Source organism: Cannabis sativa, chromosome 9 (genome assembly GCF_029168945.1).
Source record: "Cannabis sativa cultivar Pink pepper isolate KNU-18-1 chromosome 9, ASM2916894v1, whole genome shotgun sequence".
In the NCBI taxonomy this organism is placed as follows: Eukaryota; Viridiplantae; Streptophyta; class Magnoliopsida; order Rosales; family Cannabaceae; genus Cannabis; species Cannabis sativa.
Window position 1 is genome coordinate 53,548,701 of NC_083609.1, and position 19,291 is coordinate 53,567,991.

A 19,291-nucleotide genomic window follows, 5' to 3' on the forward strand; every position below is an offset into this window, starting at 1 on the left:
GTTATCATTGACTTCTTTCTTTCTTGGTTCTAATTTTATTTTAGTAATTAAATGATTTAGGTGTTTTTAATATTTTGAGTCGATAATAGGATGATGATTGATAATGAAGGGTTACTTTGTTTTTATTTCTGTAGATTGTTTTGTCTATGAACTAAGAAGCTATTTTTTTTTTTTTAAAAAAAAAATTAATAAAAAAAATATATATTTTTAAAAGAAGAATATCACCTATATAGTGTTTTGGTATAATAAGTGAAAGAAGAAGTTTTTTTTTTCTTTCCGTTTTGATATTCATTTCATAGGTTAATATATAAAATTAGTACCTATTAAAGTTAGTCCCACATTGCTAATTTATGAAAATAAATTGTGATATATAAGATGAATGAGCTACTCCTCCTATTGCCAATTGATTTTTGGATGGAACCTCATTCATCTTATTCCTCAAATTCTAACACTACCTTTGATATTAATTGGTCTTTTTTCTTTTCTTTTCTAGTATCAATTCAAATCTCAACATATTATTGTGCAATGAAGTATAACTAATTAAAACACTATGTAAAATGTTTATACACATTTCTTTTCTTTGGTATATTTAGTGTGGTGTGTGTATATCACTTTTCAATGGCATGAATTACTGAATTTAGCTTATGACCTTCAATATTTTTAATGCTAATAATAATATTTTTAATAATTATTAGTATCTTTGTTTCTCAATTGCAATAACTTGAAGATCCCCATGATGAAGCTATCACCCATAGTAGTGCGGAGACTTTTTGTGGTCACACTATTGGTATATTTATTTCTAAACTTAATTATCAAGATAATATTATATTTATTGTATTTTTTTTCTTATTTATTTTAGTTTAGAGAATTATAATTAATGTATTGTCAAATAAATAAATAAATAAATGCAGGCAAGTGTATTGTTGGTACTTGTGGGTTTACTATTACCATGTTGGTATGAGATGGTTGAAGGTTTAAAAGATGATATAAATTCAAGTTCCAACAATTTACATTCAAGACTCAAATCCCAAATTGAGAGGATTACAAGGATTTTTAGTCAAACAACTTCTTCTACACCTAATTTGGCTACATTTCTCAATAACACACTCATTAAGTCTAATATCTCATTTTCGGACATTGAGAATAAGGTTAGTATTTATATATAAATTTTCATCTAATTCATACTTATTTTATTAAGAATAGTGATATATACACTTAAAATATGCATCAAAACTTAATCTAGTGATATGACACTATTTTTAAAACAACAGTTTCAATTTAAATAAATATAATTGGTTAAAATAATTGTTACATCGAATATAATATTTCGATACATATTTTGAATGCACATATCATTATAATTTATCGATTCATAATTTCTTTTACAAAATATATAAATATTTAATTAGGTACTCAATTACTAACAGAATCGACCCTAGATTAAGGCGTGTTAGACCCGCGTTTAGGACTCACTCCTATTAGATGCCCAAATGAATTTTTTTTTTATTAAATACACATATTTTTTTTTAATAATTTCTAAAAATATTATTTATTATATAGAAAGGACCCCAAAAATTATTTTTTTTAGAACTGATCAAATTAACTCTTGATTACAAAAGTTTCATTTTATTTTGCTATGTAAGATTTTTGTGTTTTTTATATATATATATTTTCAGGTGGCTCCAATTTTGTTTCAAACACTAGTGATGACCCCACACTTGAGTCAAATCTCATACGTAGGATTGGAAGGTCAACTCATTTTCTCCTATGGCAAGGACCAACTCAACAATCAAACATTTGCATTGCACTCCAATTCTTCTTCATCATCCAAGACTAATAATAATAATACTTGGTACAGACAAAGTGTGGATCATAACACTGGAAAGCTACTTGGAGATGTAGTCAAATTCAACCCAAATATCACCACTAATGCAACTTGGTTTAGAGAATTAGCCTTCAAGAGCATGAATGGCTCTTATGCTTATTTGGGTAGCAAATGGGACAATGGTCATGATCTCTTACTCCTTAAATCAGCCACTATTAATAATGTTAATAAAGGGGTTATCATTTTGGGATTTTTGGTGAAGGAATTGGTTGATGAGTACTATGATGAGGTTAATCTTGTTGGTGGGAGTTTGTATTTGACTACCAAAGATGGTCAAATGATTGTTAATGATGAGATTAAAGGGACTCAGTTGAAGTTTAATGTTGTTGTGGATGATCATGATGACAATAATGGTAATAGTAATGTTTTGGTTTCTTTTGAATTGGTTAAACCAAATACTCATATTGGAAATGTTACTTGTCATCCTTATATTGGTATTTCATCAACAACAAGAGCTAATGTTATTAACATTCAAGGAGCAAGTTACAACTTTTATTGTTCTTCACTTGATTTGATTGGAGTTCAATCTGTAAGTACAGTATTAATATTTTGATAGTACTTTATTGGTAATGAATGAAATTATAATCTTATGTTCTATTTTGATTCGTTTTGGGATAAATGTACTAATAATCTAACTTTGATGTCTCTTTCTTAAATTTGATCAGGTTTATGTATTAGCACTCCCACAAAGTGGATTAATCAAGTTTATTCATAAACACATTAAGGGACAACTCATTCTCCTCATATCAATAATGGTTCTAACCATATTCCTCATTTTCTACTTTGTTTTGAAAAACTTTAGAGATGCCATAGTAGAGAACTATTTGAGAGCAACTCTTATAAAACAAATGGAGGCAACTAAACTAGCTCAAAAGAAGAATGAAGATCAAAATCTAGCTTTTGCTAGAGCTAGCCATGATATTCGAGCTCCGTTGGCTGGCATTAGTGGTCTCATAGATTTTTCTTATAAGGAAGTTGCTCCTGGTTCTGATCTCGAAACAAATTTAAGACACATTGATAAGTGTACTGATGATCTTATAGGTAAATGTATTCATTCACATCTTTATTTATCTATCTTTACTATCTATATGAGAGTAAACACAGTAGAATTTTATTTAGGCGGGCCGACCCTAAAAATTGATGGGTCTAAGGTAAATTTTGTTTATCTGCTTGGGTAAAGTCATAGGTAGGCAAGTTTGGATATTATTGGGCTTAATGGATAATATTTTTTTACTACAAATTGCATATATGTGTAAGATTTTTGAGTTCTGAGTTTGAGTAGGTCCTAAACACAGGTTTAGCTCGCCTTAGCTCAAGTTCAAGCCTAAATATACTCTACATATAGAGTATGAATAGCTTCATGTGTAAGGTATCTGATCATCGATGAATGGTTAGGACCGTACCCTACATGTAAGGTACCTTACCACAACTAATATAGGATGGGAAATTTGATTTTCTATGCTTAGAAAATCAAAAAATTTGATTTTTAAACCAAAAATTTAAAACCTAAAAAAACTATTCCTTTTTTTTCAAAACCCCAAAAATACCCCCCTCATTATTCTCAACCATCTCTCTCTCTTCCTCCTTTCTCTCTCAAAGCAATCCCACCCGAAACCCAACTAAGAAAGCACCAAATCCAACCGATCCACCTCCGGCGTTCCACCCAAAACGCCGATCGACCACCACCCACGGTGAACCACCGCACCCACGGTAGACCGCACCCACCCACCCTAGATCGCACCCACCCACTCTTGACCGCCCCCACCCACTTCCTGCGATTTTCTCTGAAACTTTTTTTTTTTTTCCTGCGATTTGAGAGAGGGAAGAAGACAAAGGTCCGATGGTCGGACCTTGGGGGTCCGATGGTCGGACCCATCGGACCCCCAAGGTCCGACCATCGGACCTTTGAATTTTTTTTTTTTTTTTTTTCTCGCGATTACCGGAGAGAGAGGAAGAAAGGGTCCGATGGTCGGACCTTCGGGTCCGATGGTCGGACCCATCGGACCGAAGGTCCGACCCGCTTTAATTTTTTTTTTTTTTTTTTTTTTTTTTTTTTTTTTGCGATTTGAGAGAGAGGGGAAGAGAGAGGTCCGAGGGGCGGACCTTGGGGTCCGATGGGTCCGATTGGTCGGACCCCATCGGACCCCATGGTCCGACCATCGGACCTGGGGTGTGGGATTATTGGGACCGGCTAGATAGAGAGAGAAAGAGAGATAGTTTTAGTTTGGGGGTATTTTTGGGGTTTTGAAAAAAAAGGTATAGTTTTTTTAGGGTTTTAATTATTGGTTTAAAAATCAAATTTTTTGATTTTCTAAGCATAGAAAATCAAATTTCCCTATAGGATGAAGCCCTTAAGAAACTTATCTCTTTGCATATTATAAACAATTTCATTCACATTTTGCATGTATTGTGTTGTAAAAATATTGTATTAAGTATTCTATTCATATTGTGAAAGAGTAAATTGTATCTTAATTCTGCATTTTATATACTAGCATTGGAGTAATTGGTAAAAATAGATTTTTATGTCTTTATATTACATTGCAAAAGAACATTTCACAAATGATTATAAATTATTGTGCAAAATGATTGAATGTTTCTTGTGTGACATTACCAACATTTTCTTATGCCTTTTTAGGTATAGTGAACACCATTCTTGACACAAGCAAAATTGAAGCTGGAATGATGCAGTTAGAAGAGGTTGAATTTCAAATGGCTCAACTTTTGGAAGAGGTAGTTGATCTTTACCACTCTTCTGGAGCTAAAAGAAAAGTTGATTTGATTTTGGATCCATGTGATGCTTCTGTGATAAAGTTTTCACATGTCAAAGGTGATAGAATAAAGCTTAAACAAATTCTAGGCAATTTGTTAAGCAATGCTATAAAATGTACCCCGGAACATGGACATGTAGTTCTTAGAGCTTGGGCTAAAAAACCAAGTTCAACAAGCTCAAGTACCATCAATTCCTCCTCCTCGAATCGACAAAGCCTAATCCGATTGTTGTCATGCTTGTCTTACAAGAACAAAGCCGACGAGGAAGAATTTGATCAAGTCATGGGCGATCCACATGTTATGGAGTTTGTGTTTGAAGTGGATGATACAGGGAAAGGAATTCCAAAGGAAAAACAAAAGGATCTTTTCGAAAACTATGTTCAAGACAAAGAAACTTATGTACTTAAAGAAGGCACTGGTTTAGGACTTGGCATTGTCAAGTCATTGGTAAGTTGGTTATTATAGAACAAAACCTTTTTGTCACAAGAATATTAGCAAATATGTTCTGAGTTTATATTCCTTTTCTGCATTCAGGTGCAGTTGATGCATGGAAAAATCAGTATTGTTGACAAGGACATTGGCGAAAAGGGAGCTTGTTTCAGGTTCAATATTCTTCTATCTGTTTGTGAAGATGTGTTTGACAGTAATAAGGATGAATTGGATAGTAATGAGTTGTTATCTATTGACATTCGAACTCCGAATTGTAGTCCTACTTTGAGTGTTCTTACTCATCAAACTCCCAAGGCAGATAGATCTTATGTTATACTAATGATTCATAACCATGAAAGAAGAAGAGTTTCACATAAGTTTATGAAGAGACTTGGGATAAAAGTTTTTGTAGTGGAAGAGTGGGATCAACTTCTTAGTACTCTTGAGAAAGTAAAGTGCATCAAGTATGGGAACAACATCAATTCTGATTCAAGCAATAACTCATCATCAACAAGCCAGAGTCCTTATCTTGGTGTTGAAGCAACAAATAAGGATGGAACAAACTACATACGCTCTCTCTTCAAAAAGACTAGTACTAATCCTCGTCTTCTTCAGCGCAAAACAGGCGGGTTGGTAGTGTTGGTTATGGATGTTACTACTGCTGGACCGATTTCTCAACTGTCTAAGATGGTTAGTAAGTTCAAAAACAGCGTTCGGGACACTTGTTGCTGCAGAGTTGTTTGGCTGGTAAATTCGGTGTCCAGTTACAAATCTTTCTTTGAACAAGATGATATTATCATGCACAAGCCTTTTCATGGGACTCGGTTGTATCAGGTGGTAAAACTTCTTCCCGAGTTTGGAGGTTCTTTGTCGTCGCCAAAAGCTAGTAGTAGTAGCAATGCTAGTACACCAAGTACTACTCATCAACAAGTCAGAAAAGTTTCAACTAAGGTTTCTTCTAGCAGCAATGTTGAATTTGGTAGTACAAGTAAAGGGTTGTCATCTTTTTTTAGATACAAGACTCAATTCCAAGGTGAAATACCAGAAGAAAAAAGAAAATTGACCAAGACTGGTAGCAGTAGCAGTAGTAGTAGTACTCCTAGTAAGAATCAACTGCTACCATTGAGTGAGAAGAGAATTTTGGTTGTTGATGACGATTTCGTTGCTCGAGCATTGGTGAGTCGGTTGATCATAATGCATGGTGGAACTACTAGTCTGTGTTCAGATGGAAAAGAAGCTTTTCAACTTATTTCCAATGAACTGGCCAATCCACTGAAACATGGAGATTCTATGATGACTTTGCCTTATGATTATATCCTAATGGATTGTGAGGTAATAACTATGCAGTAGTTTTCATCAAAATTTTGTTCTCATGAAAGTTATTTTAGTATACTAATAAATGTATATTGGGTTTTGTTGCAGATGCCTATAATGGATGGATTTGAAGCAACTAGGGAGATAAGAAAAGTGGAGAAATCTTATGGTGTTCATATACCAATTATAGGACTAACTGCTCATGATCCAAATTCTAAGGAAGCTAAGAAGACAAAACAAGTTGGAATGGATTATTGTCTAAGTAAACCCTTGAAGCATCATGATCTGTTAAAAGCCTTGGATTCCCTATGAACCATTAACAACAGTTTTGCTTATTTTCTCTAGCTTTCTTAGCCATTCAAGAACAAGGGAGGAGAAGTTTTGGTACAATTACAAACTCCCATTTTAGCAGTTTTTCCTAGTTAATGTTTTCTAATCTGTTCTCAATCTCATTTTATTCTTGTTATTTAAAAGAATTTCTAAAAAGAAACAGGGTCGTCTTATTATAGATATTTCAATGTTATAAATATTTTACATATTTCAGTTTCTGTAGATGAAATTTGTACAAACAATTTAGAGATAACAGATTTCATATACTCCTCAAAACCTATCACTGAATGTAACAACCACTTTGTTCTTTCTTTCCCTGTACTGGAGGAACCTTTGACTCACTAATTTTAAATCCAGTATTACTACTGCTACTACTAGCTTCAGAAACCTTGGATTCTCTACTGGTTTCTAAAACCTTGGACTCTGTACTACTGGTACTACTAGCTTCAGAAACCTTTAATTTACCCTTGTCAGCAATACCAATTTTCTCAGGCATGGTACCAATTTGTTCCTTTACATGATCTTGGTCATCAGAGTCTACATAAGCCTTCTTCAAAGCCATATTGTCAAGATCTGTGGTGGGTTGGGAATATAGCTGTGACAAGACAAGTTTCACTCTTGGTTTCTCTGATTGCAGCCTCTTAGAAAGCTTTTTCACAACATTTATATTCCTGTGAAGGTAATAAAATGAGGAAATGCTCAATGAAAATAAACAAAGAAAAGACAATATCAACATTGTGATTGTACCCCAATAAAAATTATTAAAACCAACCTCGAATCCAATGCAGCGGAGAATTGCTTCAGATCGTTTATCATGTCGGCCACAGATAAGCTTTTTTCCTCAAAGAGACAAGTGTTTTGAGCCAATATTGTTGCAGTTAAGAAGCGAATACATTTCTCCACATTGTCCTGAAACATTGGAAAGCAGTAAGAAAAGATCATTTCATTTCTCACTCAATAAATCAGTTTACACAACTTGTGTTGAAAAACAAAAAATAGTTTACCTTAATTGTTTGAGGATTCAATGTAAATTCCACTTCGCCTATTCCAGAAACATCGGAGTTAATCCTTTCAAATATCTCCCAAAAGCATACAACATCCATTGGTGGATTGCAGTCGGGTTTGTTCCAAGTGTGGCTGTCATGATCAGTTGCTAACTCAAAACTAGAATGTGAAAGCTCGGAACTCATCCCTGTGGTTGAACTGCTTGTAGAAACTGTTTCTGTGCAAGAGTCACAGGCTTCTGTTACAGAAGGCTGAGCTAGAGTTAAGTCTTCTGAAGTGTCAAAGGTTTTCGTAAACAATAATCTTATGATGTCGTTTTTGTGATGATAGGCCTCCATGTTGACGAGTACAGCATTTGGAAAGGAATACTTTGAGGATTTTTCCCTAAAGCTCACAATCACCAAATTATTGTCTATTTGCATAAAGGCTTTATCGAGATTTGAATTTTGAAAACTAGACTTGAGGGTTTCACAAAACTGCCTTGGTAGTTGTTCAGTGATGTAACTTCTTCCTCGTAAATCAAGAAGCAAGTCCAAGCATATTTCGAAATTCACATAAATCAAACAGATTATGGCAACCATCCTCTGAACAAGTAATGAGTAGGACTCATTCTCAACTAAGACAGATCTTTTGATCCATTCAGTCATAAATTCCTTGTTGTGAAGGCAATGCTTTATAGCATGGATAACAAACTGTAATAGCTCTAAACGGGGTTGTCGAAAACAAATCCACGTATTGGAACTTGACTTGTTCGTTGTATGAACATCTTGGTAGACGAGCCACTCAACAAATGATGACTTTGTAGCAATGAAGCAACTTTCAAAGGAAGATAACAAAGTCACAAAGCACTCAAGAAGATACAAGAAACATCCAATAGATATGCAGTCATATACTCCTCTGCAATGTGCATTGTATGTATCTTCCAAAGCTTCATGAAGCCTACAAATCAGAGACAGATTCGGATTGTATGAACCTTCACACGTGTGTAAAGTCTCGAAGAATTGCTTCCACGGACGATTCCACTCTACCCTTCTCAGAATCTTTTGAAACAGTTCATCATTGAGCTTGCCTGATACAAGAATAAACATGGCCACATTTCCAAGTTCTCTGTAAGACAAATTAGATGAGACGGCATGTTCAACTGTGAATTGCTTTAGAAAATTCTTACAAAAGTATGTTCCTCTGAAAGAAATATGGTTTTCCACCAACGATTTCCGCCAATCTAAGGGGAATATGTGAGCTAAAAAACTATCAGTAGATAGTCTCCTCAATTTCCGCAGATCCTGTAATTCATCATGTGTTCTCTTAAGAAACTTGGACTCTAAAAGAATTTGTACAACCTCATACATAAGAGAAAGAGTCCTGCATTTCCTGAAAACTGGATGAGATTTCTCGGTCACAAACTTATGGATGGCCTCTAGTTTGTGTAGAACCATAAAACCAACAGAGAGAACTTCTGAAGACCAGTAATTCTTAGCAGCAGAAACAAACTCGAAGACATCGATAGAAACCAACTTTCCATTACTGCAAACGGATCTTTTCTCTACATTTCTTGCCCAAGCAGCATCAGTGTTCAGCAAGACAAAATTCGTATGCTGATTCTGAGACTGTTTCAAAACACCTAAAAAGCTCAAACAGAATTCTCCATAACTTTTAAATACATCAACATTATGAGACTGTAGACATTCAAGATATTCAAAAATCCTGACAATCTTGTCCTTCCAAAAATTCCAGAAGTAGACTAATGACTCCACTGAAATCTGGTTTTTGGAAATCAAGTCTTCTGAATGCCTCATAAGATCATGTACTAAATCTTCTTCCCAGACATACTCTGCCAGCTTTGAAGAAGCAAGATGAGCATCAAGAATTTTCCGGGATGATAAGATCTCACCTCTAACACTCTCTTTACTCTGTGAAGCAATCATTTGATTTTTCTTCTTGGCTAAGTCAGTCTTCTCATTTGTCATAATCTCAGCTTCTGTGAGCACAAACTCATAAAAATCCGGTGTCACGTTCTTGGCAAATGACTTGGCTTTCGTTAAAAGATGATCCTTTTGTTTGAACAACTTTAAGGGCCAACCCTTTTTACCAGATGACCAGAGCGAATTCGCAAGAACATAGGAAAGAATAAGAGTTGCTGCTTCGTTAAATTTTCCAGCCTTCTCAAGAAGATCTATTGCAGCAAGTACATCTCCTTTCAGCTTTGCAATTTCAGCAGCCTCCATAAAATTTCCTGAATGTTCTTCCAACAACATAAGTTCATCATAGCAACCTAATGGCCGCAAAAAGTTACGAACTAAATTCATTGATTTAAAAGATTTGAGATAATTTATCATGGATCTATTATCTTTAACCTCATAACAATTGAGAGCACATCTCTCCAAAAGCTCCTGTTCAATTTTTTCTATTTCTTCAGCTTTAGTGTTCATATCACCTTCTTTCTTAGCATGTTGTTTCCAGCATTCTATGTACGCCAAACCCTTACTATATAGCTTTCCTTTGGTGCATATATCTATACACTTCGAGAACAAATTTCCTCTTGCATAGGCTTTAGCTGCAAGCTCATAGCATCCTGCAAGAGTAAAACATTCTCCAGCTCTTTGTAGCTCAGACTCGCCACAACTTTTAAAATATATATTACCTATGTCATGAGAGAAATTATATAAGTTAGGTAAAATCATATTTAGTATAAAGCTCTGCTAGAATATGAACTGTTAACATTATCAGATTAGTGAACCAGTCCTTGTCTTTAATTTAATCAGTTATTTTTGGAAAATAAAATGAAAAATTAGATCTCTTCTTTGAATAAGGACTATGGTCGGGATTGTGTAAACATGAGCTACGTAAAGAAGAAAATCTGCAGTAGTTTTCCAAGGAAAATTGATTAGTTCACATGAATTCCCTATGCTCGCTATGAGTTCAAAAACTGACCATGACATGAAGGAAAGAGAGATACACTGAGTGCAAGATTCATTTTAAAACTGGAATGGCACCTCATTATTCGAGTAAAAGAAAAACGTTTATAGAATCAAGTTGTTTAGAAAGGTTAGAAAATTATACCTGCTCTTTCATACTCCCCCAAATCACAAAAGCATCTAGCAGCAGAATCAGTCTCGTCTAAAGCTATGAATATCTCAGCAGCTTCCCTAAGCAAAGAACTAGCTTCTTGAGACTTGGAAGAACAGATACGATCAGCCATAGCCTTAAGACCAGAAGCTTTAGATTTTCTTTCCCAATCTATGTCAAAAGACTTTTCAAAGCAAATCGAGGCCATTTCGTAGTTGTGTTCATAATACAGCTGCAGGAAGACATTTAATTTGCTAAGTTTTCAAGTAGAAAAGGATGCAATAGCTTGTGGGAAGAGTGATGAAAGCATTTTATTTCCCCGAAACAGGAAACAGATAACATAGTGGTACATATAAATTCTAATCTTTATGATGATGACAAAAATATCAAAGAAAAATTTTAAAAAGGCATAGTAACAGCACAAAAACAGATGATAAGATTTTGTTTTCGAAATCTTCATTAACGTCTTAAATATCACTTCACTTGAAATCTGATCACACCATGTGTGAACAAATAGAATAGTTAAATAATAAGAAGCAAACCTTGATGCCTCGTGATTTCCACTCTTGTTTACTGCTTGGGACTTGCATTGAAAATACGAACGAATCATCCAGTTGTTTAACTTGAACAAGACACTTCTTAATCCAATAGTCAAACATAGGCTTTGATAGTTCTGTGCTATCACAAATCCACAATCTCTGCTTTGTACATGAAACAGCAATGTATAATAGCTTCAACTCATGCAACATAATGTAATGTTTGGATATGTCGAAGAGAGGAAAAGTAGGTGACGTGGAAACAGGAAATGATCCGAAAACAAGATTCATATCTTGTTCCTTAGTGTAGTTGCATATAACCTTCCATTGTTCTCCCAAAGGAGATGACCCGAAAAAGTTGTACAATAATACATCCTACAAAAGGAAATATTTATCGTTTCAGCATGGAAGGTAGCAAATAGTAGAAAAGTTCCGTACTGGAAGAAAATTGAGGAGTGTCCCTGATGTACAAAATCATATCCCTTCTTTAATCGAATAGAAAATATGGCAAGGCATTTCAATTTAATTATATATTAAACATAGAAAAAGTATTTATGTATGTATGTCACCTGAAACTTGTCCTTGCACTCTGGTATGGTTAGGATAAGAGCTTGTTTGCCAACATAGTCCTTAATTTCCTTTCGAGTATCTTCGTCTCTTACCAAAATCACCTGCTCGGCCCCAAAACCAATGTTAGCATTTCGGCTAGCATTTTTGCTTCTCCCAAACAGTGTTATGATAGCATTTTTGCTGCTCCCACATTCAAGCAAAACTGGAGCTCCACCATTTACTTTTGTGGTTTCATATTTGATCATTTCGGTAGAGAGAGGAAAGAAATGATAGCATAGTTCCAAAATGCTTTGTGATAGTTTCGAAATACCTGAGTCGGAACAATAGTTTCGAGTCAAATGGAAACTTTTTGTGATTTTTCCCTTGTCTTCTCTATCTTCACTTCTGCCAGTCGAATTGATGATAATTTTCTTGTCAAACAGAGATTGTATATCTTGGATCTTAAAATCCATACCATCTGTTGCTGAGCGTAAATCATCACCGGAGAAAACAAAACCCTCTTCAACATTACAACATACATGTTTAAACAAAGCAAGTTGACTCATTGTAAGGTCTTGCACGTCATCAATATACACAAAATGCATTTCATCACCTTTGTATCTTTCATCTCTGAGTTGGTTGTGAAGACCATTTACAAAATCAGCCAAATCAAATTCACCATTTTCCATCTTCTGTTTTTCATAAGACCAAAATATTTGATATATTGTTTGTCTCTTATTCCTACTTAAGCCAGAGGGACCTCCCTTTGCAAACTTAAGATAGTCCTCCCAAGTAAGTTTACCATCACTAGCTTTCATGGCTTGCAGGCTACCTTTAATACGACAAATTATTTCAGTAAAGACTGTGGAAGAGTCAAGCTTCTTTGTTAATTTGGAATCAAAATGAGGCCAGTATTGTGAACTAAACCTTTCATAGTTGACTTCCTTGGTCCTTATGAAGGACTCTATAATACGTGATCTCGAGCATGGCATGTGACTTAGTGAAAATTCTGTCATATCAATTAATCCTTCGAAATATGATTTACTCAGTGTTCCATCAAGCATCATCAAAAATTTGTGGAATGTTACAACAAGAGGATAGGAATCATGAGGAATGTCTTGGAAAGAATCTGGGATGTTCTTCAATCTTGATTCTTCCTTATCAATATCAACCATATCAATCAACGTTCTTTCAGCCGGATGGTGAGCACTACATGAACTGTTGAAAGTTTGAAAATAATAAATAAGGGAGCATAAATAGAAGAGTTTTTATGAACAAGTTTTTGAATCATAAATTTATAGTGTATAATATTATCACATACAAATAAAGAAGACTGAGAAAATTCAACTAGTGTTCACAAAAATACTTTTAAGGCTTACATGTCTTTTATGAAGTAAAAACACAGGAGATATAAGGCAGTGCATGGTCTCTGCTCTCCAGTCTCTATGTCTATATCACATTAATTAGACTTAATCTACAGACTTTATGGAGTTCTTTTTTGTTCTAGGCCTTATTATGGTTTTCATATTTTTCTTAATCATCATCATCATTTGATGTTCAACACGAAGAAAAACTTCAAGCATCTTAATATGATTTAAATATACCATAGATCGAATGATCAAGTTAAGTAAAAGCTAATATAAATTCCAAGATCCTATCCTAATCCAACAAAATAATTTAAGCCCCTGCATGAATATAACTTCCAGTTAATATTAACCATTGAACTTTCAATAATTCTTTTTTACGCACCTTCTCAAGTTGGAAATGTGTTGCTTGACAGATTTACAAAGATTAGGAGTTGCTGTCACAAAAAGCTGGCGTAAACCACTTCCCTGAGCTTCTGCTGAGTTATCCTGAGCCCCACAATTTCGATTGACAGGTCCAAATGCATTGGTTTTGACTCCATAAAATCCTTCCATAGTCATATGATGGAAGTATTCTTTCTGAAGTAACTTCATGGTTAAGACAGTAGTTTTCCCAGTACCTGACCGTCCCTGTACAAATGTACTTGTACTACAATTGATGATCTCCCTTTCTAGGTCTAGTACTTTGAAAGGGAGATCCAACTCTCTACCATCACGGTCAGATAGTATGTGATTCACTACACAACTTGACATAGAGTAGAATTTCATAGGCAGTGAACTCTCATTGACCTTGGAATTCTTATCATAACCTCTTTGATCAGAAACAGCTCCATCTAAATTACTTCCACCTTTTTCCATGGAAAGATCCTCAAAATGAACAATATCTAAATAGGATGGCCAACTATTCGGTACTTCTAATTTGCTGGGAACCAAAAACAACAATAGCAAAAGAACATAAGGACACATTTAATGTTTTAGACACACAAACTCAAAACTAATAAAACATAAAGCAACATACCCTTCAAAACGAATTTCATTGCAGAGGTTGATAAAATCTTTCTTGTACTTCACAAAAATACGGTCAATGAATTCTATCAGTCTTGGAGTATCATCATAAGGCAGCAAGTCCCAGATCTTCAAAACTTGCACGTAACCAAAATCCCCTTGTAGTATGTCAACAGTGGTGACAACACACAAACCTTCAACCTCGAAAATCTTTACTGGCAAAGAACTCTCACGAGCTACTACAATATGTTCCCTCGGTCTGCAGCCCTCAGAAAGCTTAACTAGAAGTTTCCTAACTGACTTATTTGTTCCGATTGCTGTTAATGACTTCAGAAAGTTATCACTGAAAAAGACCTACAATAGTTTGGACACAAAAGGAGGAAAACAAAGTTCTTGAGTATGTGGAAACTGTTAGATTTAACTATTTTTGTGTGCACTAATAACTGTACCTTCCACTTTGAATTCCTGAACAATACACTCTTAGCATTAAGCATATCATCAATTGGACTGAACTCTTTCTTGAATTGAATTAAAGCCTCAGCTAAATCCTCATCATCTTCAGCATTGAAAAAACATCCACGACTTTTCGCATTAATGAGTATAGGTTGCCAAACTAATTGATCATCAGCTAGACTTCTTTCATCACCCAAAATCCAGAGACAATTCCTGGAGACATGAATAGGCCCAGTAGTGAGTTGCTAGATGTGAAATTAATGCAAGAACATAAAACACGCAGTTTACATACCTAGCCCTTGTAAGAGCGACATTAATTCTCCGACGTTCAGATTTGAAATCCGATGAAGGATTATCACTACTACAACAGACAGTGGACATTATTATTATGTCCTCTTCCCCACCCTGGAATCCATCAACTGTCTTCACCTTTACATGAAAGCCATCGAATTTATCATACATACCCCGAAGATTTTCCTGAATTGCATCGATTTGAGCAGTGTAGGGACACACTACGCCAATGTTGAGTTTTTCTTTTGTCTCCACCCATGCTTAATATAGAAGAAAAAAAAAACTGTATGTATTAGCATAGTCTCTTTCATGCCTCTAAGTTTCAAGTTTGTTAGTTTTTATTTTTTATTTTTAAAGATTTAAGGAACTTGCTAGATCAGTAGTTGTTCTACATTTTCTGTGGATTTTTTTGCAGAATTTTCCTACATGCAAGAACTAACAAGATGATTTTACATTGAAAAGGAAAATTTACTGCCAATCTATAATCTTTGTCATTCTTCAGTAAAAGCAATATACAATTTCATATATATTAGGATACATAAACATGACCATTTCAAATTAAAGCTAAGTTTGATGGAAATATGAGAATGTGGATACCTTTGAACAGCTTCTGCAGTATTTTCAAGATAACAGCTACCTGGATCATATTTTTTTGTCTTTGTCCATCATCTTCCTTTTCCTCTCTTCCGACAGTTACATTTATAAAAGAATATGGACCAAACATTGGCCCCGGGAGAAAGTCCTGTCTTTCAACTCTATCTTCATTAATGATCTTGTCATTATAAAATTTTGAATTTGGGAAAGCGCTTATTGATCGATGCATTCTGTATTGCCTATTTAGGAGGTGCTTCTTCGAAAAATTGTTTAACAACAATCTCTTGAATAAACTTCTTCCAAAGTCAGCTTCCTCACAAACCTATAGGTGTTTAATGTAAAATCCAACAGAAAAATTAATCAGGATATAATCAGCAGAAGTTAAGGATATGCAAAAGTGAAAAAAGAAAAGATTTTCCAACATACTCGGCTTTTAACAGTCGCTGGTAATTGCCATTCATCACCAACAAGAATAGCATGCTTTAAACTTGGAAGTTGAAGAGGTATGAGTGACTCACACTCTTTCAATTGTGCAGCTTCATCAATAACCAAAATGGTTGGATTAACAGCTAATTTGTGCAGCCTTGATGAGTTCGATACAGTACAAAGAATTAACAATGCTCTTTCGAAACAGAAGTTCTTTATTGCATGTTTGTCCTTGAAACACGAAATGTCAAGTCTGTTAAGGGAATTATAAAGATCTCTCAGCAAAGATAGACACTCACTTCTTTCCTGAAAGAGAAATAAATATATTTCATCCGCATATGAATGAGATTCATATTGAGTTACTTCTGGATGAGAAAACAGCTCTTCCAGTACTTCAGATTCCACATTTTCTTGAAGCAATGATGATTCAAAAGTAACAAGTGAGCGAACAAGGGACACCATATCTTGGAATTTTTTTTCCGAAATGTAACTTTTCGCGGTATGCGTACATATGATAGAGATGTATCTCTTAAGTTCTGAAGAAGTAGAATCAAATGTTTCTCTCATATACTCAAGAAATGATTTAACTTTTCCCTTCTTTTCAACTCTAGTTACATTGCTTTCTCCTCTCTCTTCGGTTAACTCATTCTGCAAGAATGAATGGTACTGAGAAACAGAATTTTCCAGAAGATTTATCATGGAAGGGAACCATTTCTTCCAGCCAAATGATCCAAAGCACTCTCCAAGCTTTTGGACTCGATAGTCCAAATACATCTCTTGAATATGTGAACCACAGAGTTTCTCCGTAGTTCCAAAAAGAAGAATACCCCCCAATGAACAGAACAAATCATTACCCTCTGCATCTAACACCAACCTCAGCAGACAAGAAGCCACTTCAGAAATGGCAACATTTGTTGGAGTGCAGACGAGGGTTTTACAGTTCATTCTCAAGAGGTTCACGAGAACAGTACTGGTCGTTTTAGTTTTCCCTGTCCCTGGGGGACCCCCTATAAGTTGCACAGAAGATTTGTTTTTGCAGTCTATCATATGAAGACATGATAAAACTGCTATAGATTGAGACTCATTCAGTTCGGAACACAAATTATTCTCCTTCCATTTCTCATCCCAGAATCCATTACTCAGTTCAGAACAACCATCACATTGAATCTTAGCCTGTCATTATATAGGGTCAGGACTTTCAGTCAAAACATAAATATGTACTTATATAACAAATAAGGAAATTGGCAGAGAAAGAAACTTCAGTAATGAAAGTGGCTTAGCAATTGAGAATTAGAAAGAGTGAGTTAGAGAGTGTCTTTAGCAACAATTACACCTTTTCTTTAACTTAAATAAACTGTATCTAAATGAATGTTTACAATACATATGAAGAGTACATAAAAAGTCTTGAAAGCTTACCCCAGAATTGCATAAGACTTCATTAATCATCTTTAGATTGGGCGACATATGCAATGCTTCCCATATTCTTATCTGAGGCATTACATTCACTAAGAAAATGACATAGAGCGACGATGACTGCTGCTTCATGGTCTCATGCTTAAACCCTTTTGATGCCTTGACTTTGAACTGAGTGGTATTTACACCCCCTTGATGATCAACAAGAGATAGAAAAGTCCATGACATGCCTTCTCTTCGCAAATCTTTAACATTTTCGGGCTTACTATTTGCTAGAACAAAAATGTCACCAGGAATTGTCTTGTAAGATTCCCTGCCACCATTACTAGAAACGTTTCTCCAAGAACTAACTCGAACTTGGTATAGTTTTTTCCCATTTAGTAAAGCTTCTTCAAAAGAAATTACCTCAGCGAAAGGTGCTCGATGCATCATTTCCATACTCGAGTGCAATTCAGCTCGAGTTTCTTCAAATAAAGGGTTGACATAAGACTCCAAGTAATGCTCAACTGATCGAAATGATCCAGGAATCTTTTTCACCTAAAAGAAAAAATAAAGACTTTGTTTATGAACTCAACAACAGATTATAGCAAATCTATAACTAATGCTAGCACCAATTTTTCATTAGCTAAAAAATTAGTATTGCAAATAACACCAGAAGAAAAACAAACAACAAACAACAATGGAAAACTTAATTTATATAATTCTAAACTATAGTTATACAAACATTGTAAACTCTTATAATAAACATAATTAACGTTTAAACTGTATATATACACAAAATTAATTTAAAGTCACCCTTTTCATCTTCTCCATTCAAAAGACAGTATTTAGATGAAACCCTTTGTACGGACCAAGTCTAATCAACCAGTAAAGACAATTAGTCAAAGACCCATTTAACCAAAAGACTTAAAATCTCAATTCTCATCATAACTAATTGAAAGGCAATAGTTAAGAAAATAAAAATCAAACCTTGTTGGTGTAAAGGTCATGATTGAAAACATCATCAAAAGACCAAGAAAACACAGTATCAGTAAAACCATCATCAGAAGCAGCACTAGCTTTCTTCTTAACTTGAGTTGTTGAAGAAGAAGAAGAAACATAGTTAGTTTTCCTCCTATTCTGAAATGGTTGAGAAGAAGAAGAAAAAATCTTCTTTTTATTTGGAAATGGTGAAGAAGATTCTCCTTTCATCTTTAGTGTTACTTAGTTACATTGACTTGAGTCTTGATCATAATCCTTCTCTGTAACTCTACTAATAATACTATAAAGACTGTATCTTTACTTCAATTCAATTCATCAATGGTGGTGGGTTTCTTAACAACAAAGGTTTTAGTAATTGGAGAGAGAGAGAAGAGAATTGATTCTTTATTAAAAGAAAAAAGGAAGACTTTGTTGAGTGAGGGAATATACAGTACAACGACTTTGCATGTAATATTATTTTTATATTGTGTGTTCTTCTACAATTTGGCCTGTTGTTATTTGTTTATTTATTTATTTTTTTTTATGGAAGAATTTGAGCTTGTTGTCATTGGAAACAGAGAAGATATCAAATTTTGAAAATTATGTTATACTTTCTCAATCATTTCCGAGGAATGACATTCTCAAGTTTCTTCAGCCGTTGGATTGATTGGAAAGGGTGACTTCTATTAATCCAAGGGCTGGCAGTCGTTTTATGATGAGATAGCACTAGCACTTAGGGCTGTTCATCCGATCCAATCTGCACTTTTTTGGTCAAACAACATTCAATACGCACTAAGTGCGAATTTCATTTTTTGGATCCAATCCAATCCGCACAATAGGTCAAATCCAATCCAATCCGCAAAAGTACGGATTGGATCGGTTACTTTGGATTGGGTACTTTT

General features: G+C 34.7%; 2 protein-coding genes across 3 annotated transcripts; one reads left to right on the top strand and one right to left on the bottom strand.

Annotated features, from left to right (window-relative positions):
- The first annotated feature begins 962 nt into the window (after positions 1–962).
- LOC115723124 (histidine kinase CKI1) lies at positions 963–6,808 on the top strand. Its single transcript, XM_061104985.1, has 6 exons — positions 963–1,148; positions 1,677–2,429; positions 2,542–2,926; positions 4,521–5,101; positions 5,189–6,415; positions 6,506–6,808. Exons 1-6 carry the CDS (start codon positions 963–965, stop codon positions 6,707–6,709), a joined length of 3,336 nt encoding a protein of 1,111 aa, XP_060960968.1. The 3' UTR covers positions 6,710–6,808.
- A 65-nt stretch (positions 6,809–6,873) lies between these two features.
- Positions 6,874–19,033, bottom strand: LOC115722924 (uncharacterized). 2 transcript variants are annotated; one of them, XM_061104167.1, is made up of 15 exons: positions 18,399–19,033; positions 17,433–17,966; positions 16,017–17,189; positions 15,594–15,912; positions 14,998–15,256; positions 14,773–14,918; positions 14,702–14,718; positions 14,266–14,606; positions 13,633–14,169; positions 11,904–13,101; positions 11,341–11,709; positions 10,793–11,030; positions 7,732–10,373; positions 7,500–7,636; positions 6,874–7,398 (listed from the first exon to the last, which is right to left on the bottom strand). In XM_061104167.1, exons 1-15 carry the CDS (start codon positions 18,618–18,620, stop codon positions 7,008–7,010), a joined length of 8,523 nt encoding a protein of 2,840 aa, XP_060960150.1. In that variant the 5' UTR covers positions 18,621–19,033; the 3' UTR covers positions 6,874–7,007. The 2 variants fall into 2 exon arrangements, with proteins under 2 accessions (XP_060960150.1, XP_030508162.2); XM_030652302.2 differs by having other exon boundaries at positions 14,702–14,918; positions 18,399–19,032.
- Between the last annotated feature and the right edge of the window lie 258 nt (positions 19,034–19,291).

Excerpts from the sequence above, each read along its gene's own strand:
- LOC115723124 (XM_061104985.1), top strand. The coding sequence starts at position 963 with ATGGTTGAAGGTTTAAAAGATGATATAAATTCAAGTTCCAACAATTTA. Across the intron at positions 1,149-1,676 it reads TTTCGGACATTGAGAATAAG|GTGGCTCCAATTTTGTTTCA; the intron begins GTTAGTATTTAT and ends ATATATTTTCAG. Across the intron at positions 2,430-2,541 it reads AATCTGTAAGTACAGTATTA|TTTGATCAGGTTTATGTATT; the intron begins ATATTTTGATAG and ends CTCTTTCTTAAA.
- LOC115722924 (XM_030652302.2), bottom strand. The coding sequence starts at position 18,620 with ATGAAAGGAGAATCTTCTTCACCATTTCCAAATAAAAAGAAGATTTTT. Across the intron at positions 15,257-15,593 it reads ACTGCAGAAGCTGTTCAAAG|CATGGGTGGAGACAAAAGAA; the intron begins GTATCCACATTC and ends TTCTATATTAAG. Across the intron at positions 14,607-14,701 it reads TCAGGAATTCAAAGTGGAAG|GTCTTTTTCAGTGATAACTT; the intron begins GTACAGTTATTA and ends AAACTATTGTAG.